Below are 26,219 nucleotides of genomic sequence, written 5' to 3'. Positions count from 1 at the left end.
AAAATTCTAGAAGAAGCCAAAGGCAACAAAATCTCAGACATATGCCGAAGCAATTTCTTCACTGATACAGCTCCTAGGGCACTTGAAACTAAAGAGAAAATGAACAAATGGGACTACATCAAAATAAAATCTTCTGCACAGCAAAAGAAACCATCAACAAAACAACAAGAAAGCCCACTGCGTGGGAAAACATATTTGCCAATGTCATATCTGATAAGGGCCTAATCTCCAAAATTTATAGGGAACTCATACAACTTAACAAAAGGAAGATAAACAATCCAATCAAAAAATGGGCAAAGGATCTAAATAGACACCTTTCAAAAGAGGACATTCAGAAAGCCAAGAGACATATGAAAACATGCTCAAAGTCACTACTCATCCGAGAGATGCAAATCAAAACAACAATGAGGTACCATCTCACACCTGTCAGGCTGGCTGTCATCAACAAATCAACAAACGACAAGTGCTGGCAAGGATGCAGAGAAAAAGGAACCCTCCTTCACTGCTGGTGGGAATGCAGACTGGTGCAGCCACTATGGAAGACAGTATGGAGTCTCCTCAAAAAACTAAAAATGGAACTCCCATTTGACCCTGTGATCCCACTTCTAGGAATATATCCCAAGAAACCAGAAACACCAATCAGAAAGGATATATGCACCCATATGTTCATAGCAGCACAATTCACCATAGCGAAGATTTGGAAACAGCCTAAGTGCCCATCAGCAGATGAATGGATTAGAAAACAGTGGTACATCTACACGATGGAATACTATGCTGTTGTAAAAAAGAAGGAACTCTTACCATTTGCAACGGCATGGATGGAACTGGAGAGCATTATGCTAAGTGAAATAAGCCAGTCAATGAAGGAAAAATACCACATGATCTCACTCATTCATGGATAAAAAAGACCATTATAAACTTATGAACAAAAATAGATACAGAGGCAGAGCTGCCTCAAACAGACTGTCAAACTGCAGCAGGATGGCCAGGGAGGGTAGGGAGGTAGAAGGGGGGGTAAGAGATCAACCGAAGGACTTATATGCATGCATATAAGCATAACCAATGGACATAAGACACTGGGGAATAGGGGAGGCCAGGGGATTGTCAAGGGCAGGGAAAAAAAGGAGACATATGTAATACCCTTTGTAATACTTTTGAGCAATAAAACAGTAAAAAAAAAAGTTGGTAATATGCAAATTGACCATCACTCCAACACACAAGATGGCCGCCCCCATGTGGTCAAAGATGGCCACCACAAGATGACCAGCAGGGAAGGGCAGTTGTGGGCGATCAGGCCAGCAGAGGAGGACAGTTAGTGGCGACCAGGCCTGCAGGGGAGGGCAGTTAGGGGCAACCAAACTGGGAAGGGAGGGCAGTTAGGGGCGACCAGACTGGGAAGGGAGGGAAGTTAGGGGTGAACAGGCTGGCAAGGGAGGGCAGTTAGGAGTGACCAGGCTCGGAAGGGAAGGAAGTTAGGAGTGACTGGGCCAGCAGGGGAAGACAGTTAGGGGCAACCAGGCCTGCAGGGAGGGTAGTTGGGGGTGACCAGGCTGGCAGGGGAGCAGTTAGGCGTTGATCAGGCTGGCAGGGGAGTGGTTAGGGGGTGATCAGGCTGGCAGGCAGAAGCGGTTAGGGGCAATCAGGCAGGCAGGTGAGTGGTTGGGAGCCAGCAGTCCTGGATTGTGAGAGGGATCCCAAATTGGAGAGGGTGCCGGCTGGGCTGAGGGACCCCACCCATCCCCATGCACGAATTTCGTGCACCAGGCCTCTAGTTTTATACATAAAGAAACTGAGACTCGGCCAGATAATTTGCACAGAATCTTAAAGCTAGAAAGTGTTAGAACAGGACATCTCACCCACGGGTTATATCTGCAAGTCTGGAGTGCTCTCCACTGCACCATAGCTACAAACATATTTTCAAGAGGAGGCAGACACAAAGAGAAGTAGAGTGATGATAGGAATGTGGATCTGAAACTGTGGCTAACATGCCAGTGAGAAAGGAAAGTAACAGTGTCTTTTAGCAACAGAAGGCTGCCGGCATAAAACAGAAAAATGGATCTCGGATTCAGTCAGAAAACTAATCAATGGTTTTAAGAAGGAAAGTTTCTAAACAGGAAAATGGTGATAAAAGTTATGCAGTTATCAAGGGAGGATTTGGTTTTGTTTTTTTTTTAAATGGAGGGTTCTTATGCCAAGAGTATGTTCAAGTAATTCAATGAACAGATAGGCATTAACAGTTCAATAGGTGGTCAAGATAACTAATAAATGTGGGGACGCATGAGCATGCTAAAAGGAACAAGGACAATACAATAGAAATACAATGATATCAAAGAGAGGAAAATGCATTTTATGTGATGTTCTCACAGCTAGGCATTCTAAGGTAGGAAGTACATTCCTGTGATCTGTTAAGAAAGAAGTATAGACACAAGAAGGGAGGGCTTTTCAGTCTGAGGAGGTACAGAAGCCATAACAAATGGCTCCACATCATTCTCCATTACTATGTGGTATAGTAGTGCCTGTGCATGGACATAGAAAGGACCACAAGCTTCACCATAGAGGTCAAGTACTTTCTGAACCAACTCAAATAAAAAATGCTACATTATCTCCTTTTACTCTTAGAAAACATTAGGCTCATTGCCTGTTTTTGTTACTTCGTTGTCATATATTTTGTTTAAATGTCATAGAATTTAAATTATTATTATGTGCTCATTAGTTCTGCTGCCTTGGGACGTAATGACTCATATTAGTAGTCTTCATAATAAAAAGGGTTGGTGAATTTTTACTGAACTGTCCTTTTGGGACTATAATTTTTAATATTCTCTGGAAGCTTTGCCAATTCTTTGGGAATAAAGTACTCTTACACTGTCTTTATCATTGACAAGTTCATAAGGAACAGAGCTGGCTGTGTTACCTGTGACTATTGAGTGCCCTGTTGATGTGATAAGCTCCTTACTTGGGAGAGTCACCAAGGACACATGATTAATATGCAGCCATCTTGCAAGCAAAGAGGGTGATTTTGTAACCTTTCAGCAATAATTTTAGGCTGGTCTCTGCAATCCCCAGTGTGGGCCACGCAGGAGGCAGCCGATCAGTGATGCTCTCTCTTCTATCTCTTTCTCCCTTCCTCTCTCTGAAATCAATACCAAAAATAAATAAATTTTTAAAAGATAAGAAACAAGATTTTTATATAGTTCAGTATATTTATTTCACTGAGGCCGATGCTGCCCTTATCCTTTTGGCTATTATTTCATGTCAAGAAGAGATGTGAGTTATATAAACGTGAAAATGTTGCTTTCCGTGTTACAACTACTGGAAGCTTAATGTGTTATGTTGAGAAAAATTGTTCTTTTTTGAAAAATACTAGTCTGGAATGGTTACAGAGAAACCTCATGATTAGGAAATGACCTGTTGATTGACTCACTCAGATTAGGAGCATTGACCTTGAGGCTCTTTTCTCCAATAGGTTTGCATTCATGGTTTATGAAAGATTGCTATCAGTTGTCAGCTAAAAGCAAATGCTCATCTTCTATACTCAGGATACACTCACGTTGATATTTTAGCAAAAAAAGATAATGATACATATAGAAAAACAGAATACAGAGATATCTTAGCGGTATCATGCTAACCTATGCCATTAACAGTAACACTCTGTATTGCATTAACTACTTCCTTATCATATCACTGTGGCATGGGTCATCATTTTTATTTGGTGACATGGCTGCTACACTAACTTATGTGTTTAATGTCCACATTTAAAAGGATTATCAGAAAATTGTATCTTACAACAGGTTTTCATCTGGCTTTTAAAAGATGAAATTGATGAGTAAATGAAGAGAAGAAATGAATGCCTACAGAAATTAAATAGATAATGCATTAATGTTTGTTTACTTTTTATCTTTGGTATAATATTGACCCATCATTAAGAAAAAAACTTTCCAGTTGGGGCTATTCTTTTGTTGGGCCATTCATATGTTCCAATTTTACTCCTCTTTGGTAAACAGGAAGTAATTGTGAACTTTCCTGAATTCTTTAAATGATTCAGTCTACAGTTGTGAGAGATAGATAGATAGATAGATAGATAGATAATAGATAGATAGATATGAAATCACAAACAATATATATTTATCCTTATAAAATTAAGTGAATCATTTACTATTTAAACCCAATATTTTATACACTTAAGCTAACCAGCTCAAGAAAAGAATATGAAAATGAAAAAAATCTTAGTTGCACCAAAATGTCTTCTAGAAGTCCACATAGGTACACCGAAGATAGCTATCATTTTTCCACTTACTGTACCAACACAAGTTGATACAGTATGTCTCATTACTTCAAGAAAAGAAGAAGCAGTCATCTGCTTTAAACTGAAACCATCAATAGGCTTATATTCTCGTAGCCCTGTACTATAGAGTTTAAGAGGCTGGCATTTGGACTCAATGACTTCAACAAATATTTGTCAGGAGCCTCTATGCGTTGAGCACTGCTATAGGGCAATAGGAATAAAGGTTGAACAAAACTAAGTCCCGCATTCATGGATTTTAAGTTCATACTTACAAGCACTGTGATTGTTAGAAAACTCCATAACCTCACCAGACTCCAGTTTCTTCAGCAAAGTGAAAGTAATACCACCTTGGTAAAATCATTCTCAGGTTTACATTAATTAGTGTATTAAAGTGCTTAATGCTGTGCTAGGAACATAGTAAATACTCTTTTAACTTTCATTTCTTAATGATGATGATAATTACTAGGAATACATATTACAATCATATTACAACTTAAATCAACTTGCTTAAAATTGAATTTTACAAATTCTCCATATGCTGTGGGCTGTTTATGGATGATGATTTGTGGCTAGAGTATCATATGTAGGCTTGTAGGCTGAAAGTTTTACAGATATGCCATCCAGTTTGGGACCTCTATAATCTATTTATGCACATATCAGAGTAAAGTCAACACTCTTTTTTTTATCTTGGCCCTTCCTCCCAGACATTCCTTTAGGCACCTCCCACCCCCTCCACCCTACTACACACACCCTTTTAAAATAGAAGAGCCATCTATTTGGGCACATATCCTGTTAGCCTTCACAATTTGAATGGATATTAAAGCATATTAATGAACCCAAAATGTCAAAAATAATCTGTCACCCAAGTTTTTGCCATGGAATATAAGCTCAGACTTTCTATTGCTCAATTGTCATTGGGCAAAAATAAAAATAATATAGTTATCTTAAAAAATACAATTGTCTAAAGGAGAAACAATCCATCCATTCCTTTAGATGTGCTTAATTTTGTCTCTTGAGGAAGCCAGACTATCGCAGACTATCAGGGCACCTGAAACACATTATCTTTATGTCCTCTGGATTACTTCTCCCAAGTTTCTCTGTAGTGTTGTCATGAGTAAACATGAAGGATACAAGCAAAAAAAGCATCTGTTCTCCACAACTGGTTTGCATTTATCACCTCAATGCAGTGACTCATAATCCTATATAATAAAAGCATAATATGCAAATCGGCCAAACAGCGGAACGACGGGTCACTATGATGCGCACTGACCACCAGGGATCATATGCTCAGCGCAGAAGCTGCCCCCTAGTGGTCAGTGCGCTCCCACGGGGGAGCGCTGCTCAGCTAGAAGCGGGGCTCCCACGGCAGGCGGACATACCCGAGGGGTCCTAGACTGCAAGAGAGCACAGGCCAGGCTGAGGGACGCCCTTCCCCCTGCCCCAGTGGAACTTGTTAATTTAAGTGCTCATGAGTTTTCTCTATCCTGATACTCTGAAATATTACCTGGTATTAAAGTAATCCTATCTAATATGTTATCATGTCATTTTCTAAATTAATAAATAGTAAGAATTCACTACGTTTACATGCCGTATTTGTGAATATATGTATTAATTTAAAATCAGTTCATTTTTATCTTGAAGATGTTATTCTATATGTATTAATGGTATGTGTAAATAAGTTCAGAATCCTTTAAGGATTCTTGCCATATAGAAAGCAATTGCATTATGGGATGTTTTTTAAAGTACAGTCAGAGAGGAAATGCTTTGGGGGAGAGATCTGGGAATGAAATTCTAGTAGTACCAGCGAGCGTGAGAAAGCTCTAGACTTAGAGGTTGAAGATAACAAAAATAGTTTATTTCAACATTACCATAACCAGGATGAAAAGAAATCACAGTTCTAGGAGCATAACTGACATTCCAAAACAGTGGTTCTCAACCTTGGCTGCACATTAGAATCACCTGGGAATCTTTTTAAAATCCTGATTTCTGGGCCCCATCCTCCGGAAATTCTGTTTCTTTGTTATGGGGTGAGGCCACAACATTAGTAACAAAGAAACAGAATTTCCGGAGGATGGGGCCCAGAAATCAGGATTTTAAAAAGATTCCCAGGTGATTCTAATGTGCAGCCAAGGTTGAGAACCACTGCTCCAGAAGCTGCCGGTGTTCATCATCAGCTGATAGGGAGCCTTCATGTCCAGTGGTCAGCAGGTAGATGATATTACCTGACAGCTAGGTTTTCTTCAACTGCATCATTGAAAATGTAATTTTATGCCAGTTTTATGTTATTTGTAATTTGCTTTATGTGATATTTTACTCATCTCATTAGTTAATGGTATGAATACATTTGAGGCTATTAAGTGTATAATTTAAAGTTTTTTAAATATATGACTAGAAGAAATAAAATGGTTGACCGCCTGCATGACTAACTTTAGTCTCTGGATCCTCTACAGCTCAAGCTGATACCTTTTGGGGCAAGGTCAATAGATATAGACAAGATTGTTCTCAAATTTATATGGAAAAGCAAAGGAACTAGAATACCTTGAACAATTTTGAAGAAGATTAAAGTGGGAGGAATCGGTCTACCCAATTTTAATACATCATTGGCAAATATACAAAGAAACCATGCCCTAGCTGGTTTGGCTCAGTGGATAGAGCATCGGCCTGCGGACTGAAGGGTCCCAGGTTCGATTCCAGCCAAGGGCACATGCCTGGGTTGCAGGCTCGATCCCCAGTGGGGGGCGTGCAGGAGGCAGCTGATCAATGATTCTCTCCCATCATTGATGTTTCTATTTCTCTATCCCTCTCCCTTCCTCTCTAAAATCAATAAAAATATATTAGAAAAAAAAAAAAAAACAGATCACTTACACATTAGTGGAAGGAATGTAAAGTGGTTCAATGACTCAAAACAATGTGGTAGTTTCTTGGAAAACTAAACATGCAATTAATACACAGCCCAGCAGTTGCACTCTTGGGCATTTATCCCAGAAAAATGAAAATTATTTCACATGAAAATTTGTACATGAATGTTTATAGCAGCTTTATTTATAATAGCCAAAAAACTGGAAACAACCCAGATGCCCTTCAACAGGGGAATAGTTAAAGTGTGGTACATCCATACCACAGAATACTACTCAGCAATAAAAAGAAACAACCTTTTGATACACACAACAACCTAGGAAAACCTCCAGGGAATTAAGCTAAATTTTTTGGAAAGCCAATCTCAAAGGTTACTGTATGGTTGCATTTATGTGACACTAGAGGCCCAATGCACAAAATTCGTGCAAGGGGCTCAGCCCTCGCAGCCCCGGCTGTCTTGGCCGGCCCTCACAGCCCCGGCTTCGTCTGGCAGGTCGTCCGGACGGTCATCTGGAAGGATGTCCGGGCGGTCGTTCTGCTGTTTGGTCTAATTAGCATATCAGCTCTTTATTATATAGGATTCTTGAAATGACAAAATTATGGAAATAAAGAATAGATTAGCCCTGGCTGGTTTAGCTCAGTGGATAGAGCACCAGCCTGCAGACTAAAGGGTCCCAAGTTCGATTCCAGTCAAGGGCACATGCCCGGGTTGTGGGCTCCATCCTCAATAGGGGACATCCAGGGGGCAGCCAATCAATGATTCTCTCTCATCATTGATGTTTCTATCTCTCTCTCCCTCTCCCTTCCTCTCTTAAATCAATAAAAATATATTTTTTTTAAAAACTGATTAGTGGTTGTGAGGGTTAAGAAGGGGTTGGAAGGGAAATGGGTGTGGCTATAAAAGGGCAATGTGAGTGATCTTTATGCTGATGGAAATATTCTGTAGCATTGTCACCATCCTGGATGTCGTATTTTACTATGGGGTTGTTTTTTAAAATATATGTTGACTTTTATAGAGAGAGGAAGGGAGAGGGAGGAAGAGAGAAACATTGATGTGAGAGCGAAACATCAATTGGTTGCCTCCTGCACTCCCCTACCAGGGATCAAGCCCAAAACCTGGGCATGTGTCATTGCAGGGAATCAAACCTGCAATATTTTGGTGCACAGGATGACACTCCAACCCACTTCGTCACACCAGCCAGGGCTTTACTAAGGTTTTTACAAGGTGTTACTACCATTGGGGGAAATTAGAACACAGAAGATCAATCTGTGTTATTTCTTACAACTGAATATAATCTATAATTATCTCAGAATAAAAATGTAATTATGAATTAATGCAGCTAAAAATGAAGTACAAAGTATCAATTTGGGAAAATATGATAAAACTTTATTAAGAGGCATCAAAAATTATCTAAATAAATGGCAGTATATAGCATGTTCATTGATTGGAAGACCCAGTATTGTAAATATATTAGTTCTCCCAAAATTGTCCTATAAGCTTTATTACAATTTCAAATCATTAAGTGACTGGGATAATCTGTAATGACTAATTTATAACCTCCTCCTTTCTCCACTTCCTTCTTCCTGTTGACTACAAAGTAAAGAGCTGTGGTTTTGAAAATCTGACAAAACAATACAAAATAATGTCTTCAGGATACCAACAGCACTTTGCTTTGTAAATTCACAAGTTTTTACTTTCATGATCTTCTGTATGCATCTCTATTTCCTTAATTTCAAAATGGAAATCATCATCAAAATAGTGTAAAAGCCATAGAAATTTTCTGTGATTTTATGTTTTGTTATATGTTTAATAACATTTAATCAGCATCAGTTTTCTGATGAATTCTGTCCCAGACAGTTGTTTATACAACAAACATGTATTAAGCCTCAATCGTGATTTCTGAAATAAAAAGTTTTAAGGGATTACCTCCAAAGGATTTAGGAGATAAAGCAAGGTATTTGTAATACATGGAATGACTAGCTAAGCAAAGCAAGTATATGGTAATCTAATACACACCATATACAAAATACTGAAACATAAAGAAAGGGAGTAGTTGGTGTGAAGTAAAGGTGATTTATTAGAGGAAATAAATATTGAAATGGAGCTTAAAGCAATTAGATGTTCATCTACTGAAAATTGTTTTCATTTTCAGTGCTTAACTGATTTATAAGTATTGACTATATTACAGCAAAATACCTGTGTAACTTCGGCCTATCACAACCTCTCTAAACTTTAGATTTTACCTGTGAAATGAAACTCTCATATGAAATTTTATCTACAGTCCTTTCCACATCTTTTTATTTTATATTTGACTAGAGGCCCAGTGCACGAAATTCATGCACTGGGGGTGGCTGGGGGGTCCCTTAGCCCAGCCTGTGCCCTCTCGCAGTCTGGGACTCCTCCCTCCTTACTGCCCACCTGCTTGCTGCTTCCTGCCACTTGGCTTGCTGCTCCTTAGTGCTGCCGCAAAGGCTCCCGCCACCACCGCTGCACTCGCCAGCTGCCCTGGCCCCTGCTGTGGGTCGGAGCTCCTCTGCTACAGCAAAGGTTTGGGTTCCATTCTGCCAGGGCACCTACTTAGGTTTCAGGTTGATCCTCGGTCGGGGCTGACTGCTGCTCACCATGTGCTCTAGTCATTCGGTGGGGAGCTGGGGTTCCATTGCCAACCTGGCCCACTCTGATCCCCACTACCCCCACTCCTACATCAAGGATGACTTCAACTATGGCAGCTGCGTGGCCTCCGTCAGTGTACACATCCACATGGATAGGTCACCCTCTCTGTGGCTCACCAGGCGTGGCTGCTGCACAGTCGCCCCAGAGGCAGATTTCTGGGTTCCCAGGGAGAGCGCCCTCCACGCCAGACTCCCAGGGAGAGCTGGGTTGGAGGAAAAGCACTTAGCCTGGAGCAGAGCACCCATCCTGTGCAGGGCTCGCAGGGTTTGTGTCTCTGAACCTGCCCTCAGCAGCCCCAGCGCCAAGGTGGTGGGCTTTGGGGCTGCTGGGTGCCGCCTCCACCCCACCCCCCCCCCCCCCCACTGGTTTGTGTCTCCGATCCTAGCCCCAGCACTGTGGTGGCAGGGCTTGGTGCTGCTGGGTTCAGGGCCCCCCTGCGGGTTTGTGCCTCTGATCTGGCCCCCAGCAGCCTCAGTGCCATGGTGGCAGGGCTTGGGTCTGCTGGGTGCCGGGCCTGCAGGTTTGTGTCTCTGATACCCCCAGCAGCCCAAGCACCTTGATGGCAGGGCTTGGGGCTGCTGGGTGCTAGGGCTGCGGATCTGTGTCTTCGATCAGGCCCCAGCACCAAGGTGGTGGGCCTTGGGGCTGCTGGGTGCCAGACCTGCAGGTTTGTGTCTCTGATCCCCCCAGCAGCCCCAGCACCGTGATGGCGGGGCTTGGGGCTGCTGGGTGCCAGGCCTGCATGTTTGTGTCTCTGATCAGGCCCCCAGCAGTCCCTGCAAGAATAGGGCTTCCTCAGGCCGATCGCGCCACCAAGCCCCGCCGCCCAGGACCACACACGGGGGTCCTGCCCACCCAGGGTCGCACACGGGGATCCCGACCGCCCAGGGCCGCACACGGGGGTCCTGGCTGGGGGCGTGGCTTAGGCAGCACATGGGGGTCCGGATGGCGGCTCGCGCTGGCTCGCCCTGCCTGCAGTATGCAAATTAGCCGCCATCTTTGTTGGCGGTTAATTTGCATATCGTGCTGATTAGCCAATGGGAGGCGTAGTGAAGGTACGGTCAATTACCATGTTTGTCTATTATTAGATAGGATATGTTTCTGTCTACATCTAAATTTGGACCAGGTCAGCTCCATCTTGCAAGCTCTTGAACAGTCAAAGTTTGACTCCCTGAGAATTCTCAGTTTTGACACTTTCCTAACCTTTTTTGATTCTAAGCTATATTTACATTTTAGCAGCTAAAAGATCTAGGAAATACTTTCAGTATTTGTCAGTGCTTATCAACTAGTTGCTAATGGACTGTGGATCCCCTCATCAGTATATTGGAGAGGCAAGAAAAACACTCTACTTCCTTCAGCTTTAATTATAGAGTATCCAACTGCCATTACATAACAATTTTAGAGGAATTTATTTCATAACTCTGAAAGCCAGCATACACTTCAGCATAAGGTATATTTTATCAATCTGTGTTGAACATGAATCAAGTTTGATCCTTGCCTTCAAAACCTTTACAGTGGTTATCTCTTCTCTGGCTGGACTTCAAAATCACCAGAATCACAGATGCCCAGTTTCTCAGATTTTGAAAAGGTTTATGCAATGTCAATTGATCTGGGCCTGGGAGAATAGAGGATTCTTACCAGTATAGAAGAAGAGTAGAAGGATGAACCCAGAAAAGAAGACTGGAACCAGAGAATGAAGGACTTTATTATTATTTTTTTTAATTTTATTAAATCTTTATTGTTCAGATTACATTTGTTCCTCTTTTTTTCCCCATAACTCCCCTCCTCCCAGTTCCCACCCCACCCTCCGCCCTCACTCCCCACCCACTATCCTCATCCATAGGTGCACGATTTTTGTCCAGTCTCTTCCCGCATCTCCCATTCCCCTTCCCCCTCCCCCAAGAATAGTCAGTCCATTCCCTTTCTATGTCCCTGATTCATTGTAATCACCAGTTCATTCTGTACATCAGATTATTTATTCACTTGATTCTTAGATTCACTTGTTGATAGATGCATGTTTGTTGTTCACAATTTGTATCTTTACTTTTTTCTTCTTCCTGAATGAAGGACTTTAAACCTAATTAATTTCTACTTAATTTGAGAAATTAAGAGAGTCATTGGATATTTTTGAGCAAAGAAGAGATATAAGACAAATTATACTTTAAAATTTTCATCTGGTAGATAGTATATGAGATAGAGAAGGAGAGACTGAAGGCAATGAAATTAGGAGGATGTTTCTGGATTTTAAATGATAGGTCATTAAATCTAGAGTGTTAACAGTGGGGGGTGAAAAGGAGAAAAGAGACTGAAAAACTTTGTTGAGGTGTAGTTGTCAGGATTTGGTAACTAACTGGATCAGGAGGCAGCTAACAAGGGAGGGGAAAAAGCAAAGATGACTGAGAGGCTTTGAGCTCAAGTAAAGAGAATGTTGTGTCCATTCAGAGAAATGAAAACCTTAATGGAAAAGCCTTCCTGGAAAATAAGCCCACCAGTTAGCTTGGACTGCATGCAGAAATGGAATGCTACATTTAGTCCCTGTCCCAATACCTTCCCACTACAGTCCTTCTAAGGGCTGAGAAACCAGACATATCAGCACGTATAACAAGAGCAGGATTGTTGAGGAAAACGCTGTTTCTACTTAAACTCCATTTTTTTACCCACTACTTTGAAATACTATTGTACTAGAGGCCTAATGCACAAAATTCGTGCAAGAGTAGGCTTTCCTTTCCCAGGCTGCTGACACTGGGTTCCCTCTGGCACCCGGGACCCGGGCTTCCCTCCAGCCTCTGTAAAGCACCTGGGACCTGGGCTTCCCTCACAGTCCCGGCTTTTGTCTGGAAGGTTGTCCGGAAGGACATCTGGTCTAATTAGCATATTATGCTTTTATTATTATAGATATTATAGATTAGACTCTCACCTCTTACTGAATATCACTATTATTGTATCACTTATTCATTCATTCATTCAGGTAAACTAGCAGTATGTGGGTTTATATTCTGAAGTGTGTAGTAGAAGAGTGAGCCCCAGAGAACGTTGTATTGGTGGGAGGAGTTTCAAATGCAGTCAGGAAGGGTTAAATCCATCATTCTAACTCCCCACAATCCACTCACCACACGCCAACCAATGTACTTTTTAAAATGCTTGAAACTGCAAACAGACCATTGCCCTTGGAATGTAATTGAAACTTGTCACTATGGCCTGCGAGCCCTCACATGGCTTAGAGGCTGCCCACCTCTCTGAATCATCTAATACCACTTTCCCCTCACCTGCCATTCTCCAGTCACTCCAACTTTTCCATTTCTCCACGTAACAAGCTCTGCCTCAGAGCCCCTGCTTTTGTTCTTCCAGATTTCTGCCTGCAGCACTCGCCCCAGACTTCATCTGCCTTCTTGCCATTCAGGTCTCAGGTCACAAGTCTTCTCCATCCAATCTAAGTTGAGGACCTGAGGACCACCTCCATGTCCCTCCTCCTCATCCTCCTGCTCCTCCTCCTCTTCCTCCTCCTTCTCATCTATTCACATCCTCCTATTATGTTTTCTTCGCAGTGCTTCTGACTCTCTGCCTGTCATCCCTACTAACTATGTGCTACAGAGCAGAGCCATTATATATCTTGCTCACCACTGTATCTCAGCTCCAGAAATAGCACCTGACATACAGTAAATACATGTATGACTGTATAAATTAACCAATCACAGGACCTCCGGTAAAAGTATCTGCTCACAAAATATAGAGTAGAATTCACAACTGAGAGAGGAGGACAACAAAAAATTTAGATTGAATTAGTAAAGGTTTTGTTTTATTTAGAAACTAGAGGCCCGGTGCACAAAAATTTGTGCACTGGCGGGGAGGGGGAGTCCCCCAGCCCGGCCTGTGCCCTCTCGCAGTCTGGGACCCCTCGGGAGATAACGACCTGCTGGCTTAGGCTTGCTCCCGGGTGGCAGAGGGCATGCCCAATCCCTAGGTGCAGTCCCTGGTCAGGCTCAGAGCAGGGCCGATTGGGGAGTTGGGGCGCCGCCCCCTGTCACTCACAGAGCAGGGCCCATCAGGGGGGTTGGGGCTCCATACCCTGTCACACACAGAGCAGGGCCAATAGGGGGTTGAGGAGCTCCCTGTCACTCACAGAGTAGGGCCGATAGGGGAGCTGGGGCACCGCCCCCTGTCACACACAGAGCAGGGCGGATCAGGGGGTTGGGGCACTGCACCCTGTCACACTCAGGGCAGGGCCAATGGGGAGGTTATGGCTCTACCCCATCACACACAGAGCAAGGCCCATGGAGGGGGGTTGGGGCGCCACATTCTATCACCCACAGAGCAGGGCCGATCAGGGCGTTGGGGCGCTGCCACTGTCACACTCAGGGCAGGGCTGATGGAGAGGTTATGGCTCTACCCTGTCACACACAGAGCAGGGCCCTTGGGGAGGGGGGGGGCGGCGGTTGGGGCACCGCACCCTGTCACACACAGAGCCGCAGGGCGATCAGGGGGTTGGGGAGCTCCCCCCTGTCACACACAGAGCCGCAGGGCAATCAGGGGATTGGGGAGCTCCCCCCTATCAGGCACAGAGCAGGGCTGATCAGGGGGTTGGGGCGCCTTCCCCTGTCAAAACAGAGCAGGGGAGATAGAGAGGTTGTGGCCCCGCCCCCTGTCACACACAGAGCCGCAGGGCGATCAGGGGATTGGGGAGCTCCCCCCTATCAGGCACAGAGCAGGGCTGATCAGGGGGTTTGGGCGCTGCCCCCTGTCACGCTGATCCTGGTGCTGGGAGGCATATTACCCTTTTACTATATAGAATAGAGGCCTGGTGCATGGGTAGGGGCCAGCTGGTTTGCCCTGAAGGGTGTCCTGGATCAGGGTGGGGGTCCCCACTGGGGTGTCTGGCCAGGCTGGCTGAGGGGCTGAGGGCTGTTTTCCGGAAGCAGGTGACTGAAGCTCCCAACCGCTCCTTTTTTTCTTTTTCTTTTTTTATTCTGGGCCAGCTTTAGCTCTGAGGCCTTGCTGCTGAAAACATCGATACAATGTTGCGGTCCGGCTGGCTGAAGCCCGGCTGAATGAAAGCTGGTTTCTGGGGTTTTGTTTAGCTTCTTATTTGCAACATAGTACATAGTTGCTTAGAGTTGCAGCTGAAGGCCGTTGGAGTCCGCAGTCACTGGAGCAAGCAAGCCTCCCTGCTCGCTTCAGTGCATGGCTGCCAGCCGCCATCTTGGCTGACAGTTAATTTGCATAAGGATATGCTGATTAGCCAATGGGAAGGGTAGCGGTCGTACGCTAATTACCATGTTTCTCTTTTATTAGTGTAGATAAGTATTTTGTAGTTTATTCTCTCTCACACACACACACATACATACACACACAAACTAGCAGCCATAAGCCACACCTACCTACATAGGAACAAACAGTCCTTTTGTTGTTGTTAATCCTCACCTGAGGATACTTTTATTTTTTTCATTGATTTTTAGGGAGAGTGAAAGGGCAAGGGAGAGACAGAGAGGCAACCAACATCCATTGGTTGCCTCCCACGCACTCGCCCTGGCCAGGAATAGAGCCTGCAACCAAGGTACATGCCCTTGACTGGAATCGAACCCGGGATCCTTCAGTCAGAGAGCCGACACCCTGTCCACTGAGCCAAACCAGCTAGGGCCAATCCTTTCTGACAGTTTATTCTAGCATGAGGTCCAGTTCAGCTCTTTGCTGATTGTATTGGGAATAATCATAAAACTATACTTATGAAATAACTATTGTTTGGTTCTTTGCATTACCTTATATAGTACTCTGTGCTCTTAAAATTCTTTGTTAAAGTTACTTTTGAAAATGACAAAGGGAAAGTGGGAAAAGAGAGCTTTTGCCCATCCCTGGGCTCAAATTTTAAAGGGAAACAATATCTTGGAGGCCAAGCTTGTGGCAACAGTAAGAGTACCGTGTGAGGCAAGAATTAAAACCAAAGAAAGCACTTCTACACCAACTTTCTGGGTTTAATAGGTCATTGAAGCAATAAAAATGTTTCCATTTTTTATTAGTTAGGAGATGGTTTATTAAAGGGGTCTGCCAGATTCAATGTGAGAGAGATTGACAAGAGGCTGAAGGAAAGGACAGACTGCTCCAGAAGCTGCAAATGACCTAAAAGTTTCTACCACTGATTTTATGTTTGTTTCAGCCTCCCTGTTATCTCTCTGGTCAACCTTGATGACTTTCTTTTAGGGTCTCAACAGTCTCAGCTTTACAGGGCTTGCAACAGTGGTTAGCAGTGGTAAGGGACTTGCCTGTATCTTACACAAGTAATTTAACAAGGCAATGCAACATGTTTCCTGAGCCATGTGAACACCCCACCCCACTCCGTTTATTACCTGCCCCCAGTGTGGCTGAGTCCACACTAGTGCTTCTGACTGGGAGAGTCTCCTTTAGGCACCCTTCACTGTTCAAATATTGGAAAGTTTGGGTTTTTTAATGATGTTCTCCTTAGAAGCTCTAGAATTCATTTTAAAATGAATTTTAGTAGTTATATTTTATATCTTTTAGAAGGCACATTATTTTTCAGTGCTCTGGTATTTCTCTAATTCTTTATAACTTTCTAAAAATAACTGCTGGTGAGCTCATAAATTCATTAGCTAATCCCGCTGGGACTCGGTAATGCATATTACAGACCTCCTGATTTTTATATATTAGATTTTCTCAAGAATTCCCTTACCTGTTATTATCAACATAGCTATATTGACAGGGTCTTCATTATTTCCTAATTGCCCATATTTCTTTTTCTTGTTAAAGATCAATTTTTAAAATCAAGCCTTGTCATTTTGAAAATATCATAGACAAGTTATCCTGTTAATGTTTCATATCTTTCTAGGTTTTTTCTCTCACCTTTTATCATAGGAAACATAAAATGTATTCATTTTCTTTTGCTTTAAAAACTAATTCTTTCATTGTGAGGGGATAGGGGAGAGGGAGTGTCAATGAGAAGATTAGGGCACATGCTAGCTTTTCCACCCTGAAACAAAGATATAAAAATGATACTTCATATTCACAGATGACTTTATAAACAGTTATATTCCCTATTCTAGGCCATTCCCCTCAAATGTAAATTATGGATAGACTATAGAAATTATTCCATGACCTTTTGGTCTAGGACAGTGGTCAGCAAACTCATTAGTCAACAGAGCCAAATATCAACAGTACAACGATTGAAAGTTCTTTTGAGAGCCAAATTTTTTAAACTTAAACTATATAGGTAGGTACATTGTTATTAACTTTATTAGGGTACTCCTAAGGCTTAGGAAGAGCCACACTCAAGGAGCCAAAGAGCCGCATGTGGCTCGCGAGCCGCGGTTTGCCGACCACGGGTCTAGGACCATGTAAAAATAAGGTGACTAGCAATAATTAGAATAATAAATGGCTGACCAAGGAATTCTTCCAAATTATCTCTTTGGTGAGAACTTACTTTTAGACCATCCATCCAATTGTATTAGTAAGCCTCATCTCTAGCAAATCTTGTGTGTGTGTGTGTGTGTGTGTGTGAATAATATCATTTAAAGAATGATTATTTACTTTCCCAGAGAATTCTTCAATTTATTAAAAGATTCATTGAAGAAGTAAATAACCTACTTCTTCCAATATAAGTACTAAGACCAAGTGAAGAGGAGTGTGGACAAAGCAGATTTGTAAGAAACAATTGGATTGAAGCCATCAAAAAAAGTAAGGGGAATAAACCAGACAGAAGATACAGCAATGTTTTCTTCTCTCTTAGCTTGTTCTTTGAGAATTCTACTCTCAGTGCTATTTCCACCCATTTTTCTTTAATTTCTAAATGCTATTACATAAATGTAGTCTCCCTCTTTCTCAGTTCCATTATAAGACACTTTTACTTAAATATATAGTCTTTTGGGAAAACAAATGAAACATTTTAGCAATTTTATCTTTCTTATATGATTCATAGTTTCATCCTTCATACTTAAAGTTCCTAATTCTTTCGACCATTTGTGCTATCTTTACAGTTTTGAAAATTGCTGCAGTTCATGTTTTAAAACAAGTGATAGATAAAGGGTAGATATTCAGTGTAGTATTTTAATTGGAAGGTCCCCTCTCCCCTACCTTTTGATTATTTCACACAGAACAACATCATTGATAAACAGTATTTTTAGAAGAAACATTAAGAGAAATAAAAGACATGTTCTTTGTCTGTATAAGCATAAAAGAGATAGACTAGGGTTCAGATTATAAGGAAAATTAATCTCTAATGTGATAAAAAAAAAGAATTAACTATTCATTTTTGTTTAAGCTGACCCTTGATCATCTAAATACCTTCTATTACAACAAAGATTATGCATTGCTTTTACTATCCTGAAATAAAATCTAAAAATAACATAACCCATCTACTATTGTAACGTACTAGTAAACATATAGGAAGAATAAAAGAAAAAGAAGCTTATAATAAAAATAATGTGCATATCAATATTTAAAGTGCTCAGAAAAAGCTACATGAGAAGGCATAATATGGTAGTCAGATACTTGGGCCAGTGTATAGCATCACCATGAGTTTGACAGCTACAAAGGTAGGTGTGTTTATTGGCAACTCAGGTGCAGTGGACAGTGATGCCATTGGTGATGAGATTTTCTCATGTGGTAAACCACTCTTAGTAATATTCTGAACAACATAAAGTACAAAATCCCTTCAGTTTATATGATGGTTGGATTCCTGGGAAATTCTGTGTATGTTAAAATCATGCCAAAAATACTTTGACTGTTTGTTAAACAGATCTAAATTCTAAGCCCATCTAATTATAAATAAGTTTTTCAGCTACATGTACATATAGCTGGTGGAATATTTAAAATCCGTGTAGGGTACAGAACAATTCATAGTGCTGTACTGCCCTGCAAACTGCAGGATGTCCACCACTCCAGGCCTTCTCCCAGTAAATGCTAAAAATCTTCCAGTAAATGTTTTGACCACCAAAAACATCACTGCAAATTTCCAAAATGCCCCAGAGGCCACTACTATGCCCATTGAGACCCACTGATTAAGACTGAGCAAAGCACTTTTTCATAATAAAGCACTATGATCCTGTACATTTTCTTTTAATACTGACTTGACTTTATGGATTGGGAGACCAAAGGTGACTTATCCAATACGAACAAGCCTCTCAATCCAAAGGATTAAAAAAATCATTCCCTGAGAACATGGCAGACATTTAAATATGAAAAAACCCTTTATTCCCTACATTGTGGAGTCCTCTCTATATTAAGAAAATGATGTTTGGCCCAACTGGCATGGCTCAGGAGATCACAGTTTGATTCCCAGTCAGGGCACATGACCGGACTGTGGACTCACTCGAACCCCAGTGTGAGGAGTACAGGAAGCAGCTGATCAATTATTCTCTCTCATCATTGATGTTTCTGTATCTCTATTCCTTTCCTTTCTTCTCTGGAATCAATAAAAATATATTTTTTAAAAAAGAAAAGAAAATGGTGGTTTGAAAAGTGGAAAGAGTCACAATCCCTAAAAAGAGGAGCTTTTTGATCAGGGTAAAGCTGTGGTAGAGGAAACACGAGGCTCTGACTATCAGACTATATCGTCTCCTTTAAATAGCATGGTAATGCGAAATGGACTAGTTTCCATGTCACTTATACATCATTGCAGCTTATTAATAAATGGCTGCTTTTTTTATTGGCCTAAACTTTTCTTTTTTATCCTTTTATGAATAGATAATTTAATGGCCTAGTGCAGTGGTCGGCAAACTCATTAGTCAACAGAGCCAAATATCAACAGTACTTCTTCAAAATAGACTCGCCCAGGCTGAAAACCGACTTCTGCGCATGGGCCACGAAGTTTCAATCACACTGTACATGCACCCGCACGTGGTATTTTGTAGAAGAGCCACACTCAAAGGGCTAAAGAGCCGCATGTGGCTCGAGAGCCGCAGTTTGCCGACCACGGGCCTAGTGTTTCTGCCCTAGTGGGATAATTTCCTCTAAAGTGGTGTATGCTTTAAATATTAGAAAGCTGCTCTTGAAAGTTTCCATTCTCTAAGCATTGCCATGGGTGGATAGTCATATAAATTTGTAAGTATTTTCATTGAACTTTGGTCCTGAATTTTTTAAATGGTCTTAATACATGTTCTTGAAATGTGTATATGCAGTTCCAGATGGACATGCATTTACCTAATGTAGAAATGCTATTTTTAAATTATTAAAAATCTACTTTCAAAAATTTTAAAAAGTAAGCCATTATTTCTATAAAATATTCCTTCGTTTAGGGAGAATTCTCCCTCCCCCATGCCATTCTCTGTAATTCAGTTTCTAACCCACCTTGCTTATTACTTTTATTCTTAGCAATTTCCCTTCCTCTGACAGAGTACACATTCTCATTATTTATACTCTTAAATTACAAGAGTCAATGTTGAGAGCCAGTGCAGATACTTGGTTATCTCAGGGACTTTGGTCTTTTCAGCCAAGGACTAATCAAGCAGAGAGTAATCATAAGCTAAAACTAAAAAGCCTTTGTAGTGATTTTATCACCAGGGAAATTTGTTCATCCTTCAGAAAGATTGTCACTAGAAAAGAAAAAAATAAATAAAGGAGTTAAAATTGCTTCAGACCATTGACTCCTCAGGTCCCTCTAGATTCATAGATTGAATTGGTTTTCAGGGGGTGGAAGGAATTATGAGAAGAGCTCCGTGAGATAGCTTACAAATTGATCATAGTCTTGGTAACACTAGTAAGTGTAAGTGTGATCACTATGGAGGAAATGCCAAATGAGCCTGGAAGCATGGGAAATGAGAAGGAAAAAAAACAATTAACACCTTTTTTTTTTCTTACTCTGTTTGGGGCTAGCCATGAAGTATGCAACTGAGAATAGACTTTCAAAAAGAAGAAATACAATTGATTTTAAAATATTTTATCATCATTATAAGTGCAATTAGCAGTTATTGTTGAAATGAAACTAGAGTTGCAAGTACTATAGAAATAGGGACAGGTATTTCATAAACCTTTCCAGAAACTGGGCCTCCTTCTAGATATACCCACAAAATATTATTTAAAGTTGATATGTCTGACCATGTGTAGAACTGCTCAGTTGGGTTCAGAGAATATAAATGCCTCCAAATTCAAAATTATAATAATAAATATCTGGATGTTACATATACTTTAAAGAACTTGAAATTTTACACACCTATTGATGCAGACAGGCATATGTGTAATTTCTTATACCAAGAATTATGTTAAGACTTGTCAAAATCGCCCTAACCAGTTTGGCCTGCGGACTCAAGGGTCCCAGGTTCGATTCCGGCCAAGGGCATGTACCAAGACTTGTCAAAATTCAGTCAGTCACTTTAGGATTTGCCAGGATAAACCCTCTCTCCCATTGAATAACATTTAATTTTGCCCAAAATGAGTAAGCACATAGAGAAATGACCTCATTTTTAAAAAAAGTCTGAATACAGTAGTGTTGGGAGATATTTCTCAAGGATATGGCTTCAATACTGGATCCTAGTTTCAAATGCAGGTTTTTAAGGTGGATCTGCAAAGGAGAAGAGGATAGAGAGCATCCTTGTGAGGGGACCTATAGAGAGAGGGGTTCTTTCCTAGGGCCAGCTCCCACAGCTAAGTCACATGCACAGATTGTAGCTTTCTGCTCTCTGGTCAACTGCAGCCATAGCATCCTTATTGTTGTAACTCTGAGATTGTGATACTGTCACAAAACTGTTGCTAGGCAACAAATGTGGTTACCAGGTCTCAGCAAATAGCTGAAGGGGAAAGCAAAGTGTTGCACCATTGTAGAGTAACCATAGCAATGACCTACTATTACAGACTAAAGAATTATCATTAACAATGTTAAAGTATCAGAGGCCCTGAATCTGGAGACTTCCAGGCAGTATCTCTCTGCATAATTGAGTGATCTAGGAAGAGATTTCAACTGTCTTAAAGCTACTCACTCATTATTTCTATGGGAGAGTCTTACTATTATTTTTTTTTTAATGTAAAAATTGTTCAGTTGTGAATCTACTGGTGAAATGATATGAGCTATCACAAGCAGTCAAAAACAGATTAATGACCTCACCTGTTATGTCTACATCTGTTTTGTTTGCCTGTTAAACTGTAGGTAGATTTGACTTGAAGAATATTGTGCATTACTATTAAATTGAAGCCACAGAGAGAAGCTGTAGTAAAATAAAATAACCCCATAAGTTGACAAGCGTGTGATTTGTAAGTTGGATTTCTCCTGGAAAAAAAAGGTCTAGATGCTCTTTTAGTAGTCACTGCCTTGAAACATTATTTTTCTTAGCTTTTCAAAAACTGCCCCCTAAAATCTGTAAAAAATAATAATGTAGCCTTCTAGGACACTTATAGGCAAAGTGTCTTTTGTATCTGGTCCTTCATTAAGCATCCCATACAATTTGGTCTAGTGACCTCCTAACAGCACGCTTCCTAGAGAGGCAAGAAAAATCCGACTTGAGTTTTCCTGCTGGAAAGCAGAGAAACATGGGTGCCCTGGGTGGGTGCAGAAGCCGCATTTCGCGCACAGGGGAAACCAATCCCCGCGTGCGCGCAGAGCCTGGGGAAGTGGGTGGTTTCGAGGCGGGAGAGGGAGTGGCCCTTCCCGCCGCGCGCCTCCATTGGCCCTGAGGGGCTGAGGCCCGGGGCGCCTGGCCGCGCCTCGGGCGACCCGCGGGGAAGTCCCGGCCGCGTCCCCGCGCCCGGGGCACAACGGGGCCGAGGCCGGAGGCGGCGGAGGTCTTGGGATCGCCGCCCCGGGCGCCGCCTGGGGAGACGCGGATTCGGCAGCTGTCAGCTCTGCTCCGAGCCCGGGGCCGCGTGGACCCGCAGGTAAAGGTGTGGTGTGGAGGGGCCGCGCGCCGCGGGGGGCTGGAACTGCGGGGCGGGGGGTTCGGACTGGGCTCCGGGCGGAGGACCCGCAGCCTGCGCCTCGGCTCGGAATGAGGCCCCTCGTAACCGAGTCTGTGTTTTTTGCAGGCACCGACCGTCACGAGCTCACTTCCTGGAAGAGCTTCCCGTCTATTTTCAAATTCTTTGCCGAAGCCTCTGAGGCCAAGAGCAGCTCCCTGAAGCCGGCGCTGGCGCGGCGCTCGCACCGCATCAAGCACGAAGAGCTGTAAGAGCAGCGCGAGCGCGACGGGGCGGGACGCCGGGACGCACACTCGAGCCTGCACCGCCGGCCCCTCGCCGCTCGTCGCCAGCGAGCAGACGCCCAGCCCCTCATTAGATTGTTTTCTTCCCAGAGCACAGGGTCGTGATATATACATCTAAATAGCGTTTTGCATTATTTCTAGATGAGTGCAACTGTCAAAGCAATATGGGTTCACCGGTCTGCTTCCTGCGGGCCGAGCTCGGCTTCGCGCTGCCCGTCAGCGCTCAGATGAAGGCTGACAGCGCCTGCCCCGCGCGCCCGCGCCTCTAATTGCCCCAGCCCGGCCCGCGCGGGGCTGCGGGGTGAGCGGCGTCTGCGCGGTCCTACCACCCGCTGCTGCGCAGCCGCCGCTCCCCTCCCCGCCCCGGCCAGGCCCCCCTTAATCACGTTTATTTTTTTCCCCTCTCCCAGCAGAAGCAAACTTTTATTCTAGACTTCCAGCTTCCCTTTTCAGTAGGTTTTTCACTGAGGGCGTCTTAGGCCTCTTTTTTTAAGGAAGTTGCCCCCTCACACCCAGAAAAGCCAAATTTAAATTCAGAGCATGAATGCCATGATGTACTGTAGTTTGGGGAGCGTAAATGGTTCTCTCCCTAACGATCTATTTTCATTTCCAGACCAGAAGAAAAACTTTGCATAAAAAATCTATGAAGTACTGAATGCACATTACCGCTGAAAATCTTTGCCAGTTGAATATGACATTTTGTACACAAGTCTCTAAAACATAACGTGGAACAAATCTTTAAGTACATGTGTGAAGGCCCCCTTTTCAATGGAATTTCCAACTTTATCATTAGAATTGACTTTACTTTTTAAAATATAATGTATATTGAGTGGCATTGTAATTTAGATAGCATACTTAAGTTTTGCTTTTTTAATCTTAATGTGGGTAAAGTTTGTTAATCCTGACTAGAATGATCTATTCTGATCTTTCATGGAGTTAGACCCTTTTAGGGACAGAATTTTTATCATCATCGGGAAAATGTACCCGTGCACTCTTGAGCCTTTCCTTCTGGAAGGCTAAGTGGGCTAAAATGATTCTTTTAATTTTCTGTTCCAACAGAAAGGGAAAGACCTGCTGTGAAAGGTTTTTCTCCTCTCAATCCAGTGATACAACTTTTAGCAGTCCACTTCCTCTGTAGGGTTGTGCCCTACAGTTTCAACTATTAACTATTTTAATCCAGCTAAGATCTGGCCAACACTGTGAAATATAAGAGGTACAATAAGTTAAGATTTTGCTGACTTTTACATCAAATATTAAATCTTAACATTATCATTTTAATTACTTGAAGAATTTAATTACCTAGTGAGGATTCTGTTTCTAATAGATGAGGATCTGAATTTAATCTTCATTTGTTTGTGAAGTGTATGCAACAATATGACGGCCGTACTTGAGGACATGATAAAATGTACCCAAAATGACTTAGAATTGTCTGCCTCCTCAGAAAAAAAATAACTTAAAATAACCACCTCATGAGTAAAATGTTTTTATATTATGAACTGATTTCAGCAACGTTTTAAAATTGATAACATCTTTGGTATACAAATATAGTTATTAGTTCATGTAGTTTTAAGAATGGCAAATTAAAGTGATATTTTTCAATGATCATATATGCATATACTTTCCGAGTTATTTTAGAAACAACATAGGAAAAATCAAAACATCATATTATCTAGCTTCTGGATAAGTTAAAATGTGTAACCCCAACAATGCCAAGCCCTTCCGTCTGCAGTCTTTTCTACTCTAGAAGTAATGGTGAACTGTATGAAAGAGGTAACTTCCATTGAGAGGGTTTGAGAATTGATGTAGATTGAATATATTTTTCAAAGTGTTATAAACTGTGTTTCCAAAACATGAAAATATTCACGGGAAACTAATTCTGTTGCCTTTTTTTTTAAATCAGCACTTATGAGATGGTAAATTTGTGATGCTTCTGCAGCTGAATTAGAGCAAAGTAAATATGCTCAGCTTATAAACCAAATCACTCCTGTTTCTTAGATTTTCTCACCTCTCTTCTTAAAAAACCGTTACTTTTAACTAGAGTAAATCACTGTTAAATTGCCTTTAATAGTTTAAAACTACTGGGTTGTTAGGCCTTATTTAACTATCTGTAGAGCTATTTGCAATCTTAAGCTGTGTAAATGTAATTTCTACCTGTGAATCTGAGCTGTGGCCACTGGAAGAGAGCTAGGCAAACCATCCCAGACCTCCAACTGATAACTGAGAAGATTCTTTGCAATGTAGGCTTTCTTAACCTGTTGATTATAGGTCTGTTGGTATAAATGTAGTAATATCTTCACCACAATTTTGCTGGAGTAACAATGATCAGTTGGTAGCAGCTCTTCTGCTTCGAGGCGACAAGTGTTAATATTTTTGCTCTGATCTCCCCAATTTGGTTTCTTTAGACAGGGTTTGTTTTGTGTTTTTTTGGAGAATAGAGGTTTACATTTAGGATGTGGATTTTCTTTTTAATTATATACTCAGTTCTTACAGCAAGTGGAATGGGGAGCAGAGTTGTTGATAAATCTGAGATTCAAAATCATCCTGTTAAAACTTAAAAAGCTAGATATTGCAATGCTTTGGAACTTTCTAAAGGTACCTAACCAGGCAGCCATTAAAAGTTTTTATGATATTTGAAGGGGACGGGGGGGGGGGGGGGGGGGAGTCTACTTGTAATAATTGTTCTTTTCTCAAGTTTCCACCTTGTGCTTCAACCTGGATTACATTATTGTGTATACCAAAAGTAAAGCACAGGAGTTTCTTATATATTATATATTTCTGTTTACCATTTTAAAATAAAAACAATTTTCCCAACAAGCAGTGGTGTGTTATTCTTGTCCAAAAGTTCATTTATTCATGTGTAGATGTTAATAAAAGCAGAAACTTGCATGATGGGATACCATTCATCAATATTTTAAACCTTATAGCTGTTTAGTATTACTATTATTGTTGCTGTAAGATAATATCCTAACTCTGGTTGAGTCACTAGTTGGCTTGGACCTTTCACAAAGCTACCATTTTTTAATACATTTGTTTTTAATATCTAAAATATCTCCTTAGCTACAAGGAAATTTGAACCCATTGTTAATCATTTTATAAAATACACCTTAGTGTACAGTAAACAACTATGTTTTCCAAAAGGCGTGTGGCGAGATTAAATTGTTCCCAAATCCCAATATAAATCCCTGATGTATTACACAGTCTAATCTGAAAATGTCTTGCTTACATTTATTTTACAGCTTTTCCTTCTTCAAAACCTACAACTCCTTTGAGAGAGTGT

At 41.7% G+C, this 26,219-nt stretch overlaps 1 protein-coding gene across 5 annotated transcripts in view; it reads left to right on the top strand.

Moving 5' to 3' along the window:
* ARB2A (ARB2 cotranscriptional regulator A) overlaps positions 1-25,582 on the top strand; it is a 383,721-nt gene extending 358,139 nt beyond the window's left edge. For all 5 annotated transcript variants that reach the window (XM_070412332.1, XM_070412333.1, XM_070412330.1 and 2 more), the window contains one exon: positions 22,767-25,582. In XM_070412332.1, coding sequence (XP_070268433.1) covers positions 22,767-22,909 — 143 coding nt within the window. In that variant the 3' untranslated portion in view covers positions 22,910-25,582. The remainder of the gene's footprint in view (positions 1-22,766) is intronic.
* The last annotated feature ends 637 nt before the right edge of the window (positions 25,583-26,219 follow it).

Source organism: Myotis yumanensis, unplaced genomic scaffold (genome assembly GCF_028538775.1).
Source record: "Myotis yumanensis isolate MYYU_CA2020_CCGP unplaced genomic scaffold, mMyoYum1.0.hap1 SCAF_4, whole genome shotgun sequence".
Lineage (NCBI taxonomy): Eukaryota > Metazoa > Chordata > Mammalia > Chiroptera > Vespertilionidae > Myotis > Myotis yumanensis.
Note: the sequence above shows the minus strand (reverse complement) of the source record. Positions and strands in the feature narration are given on the sequence as shown.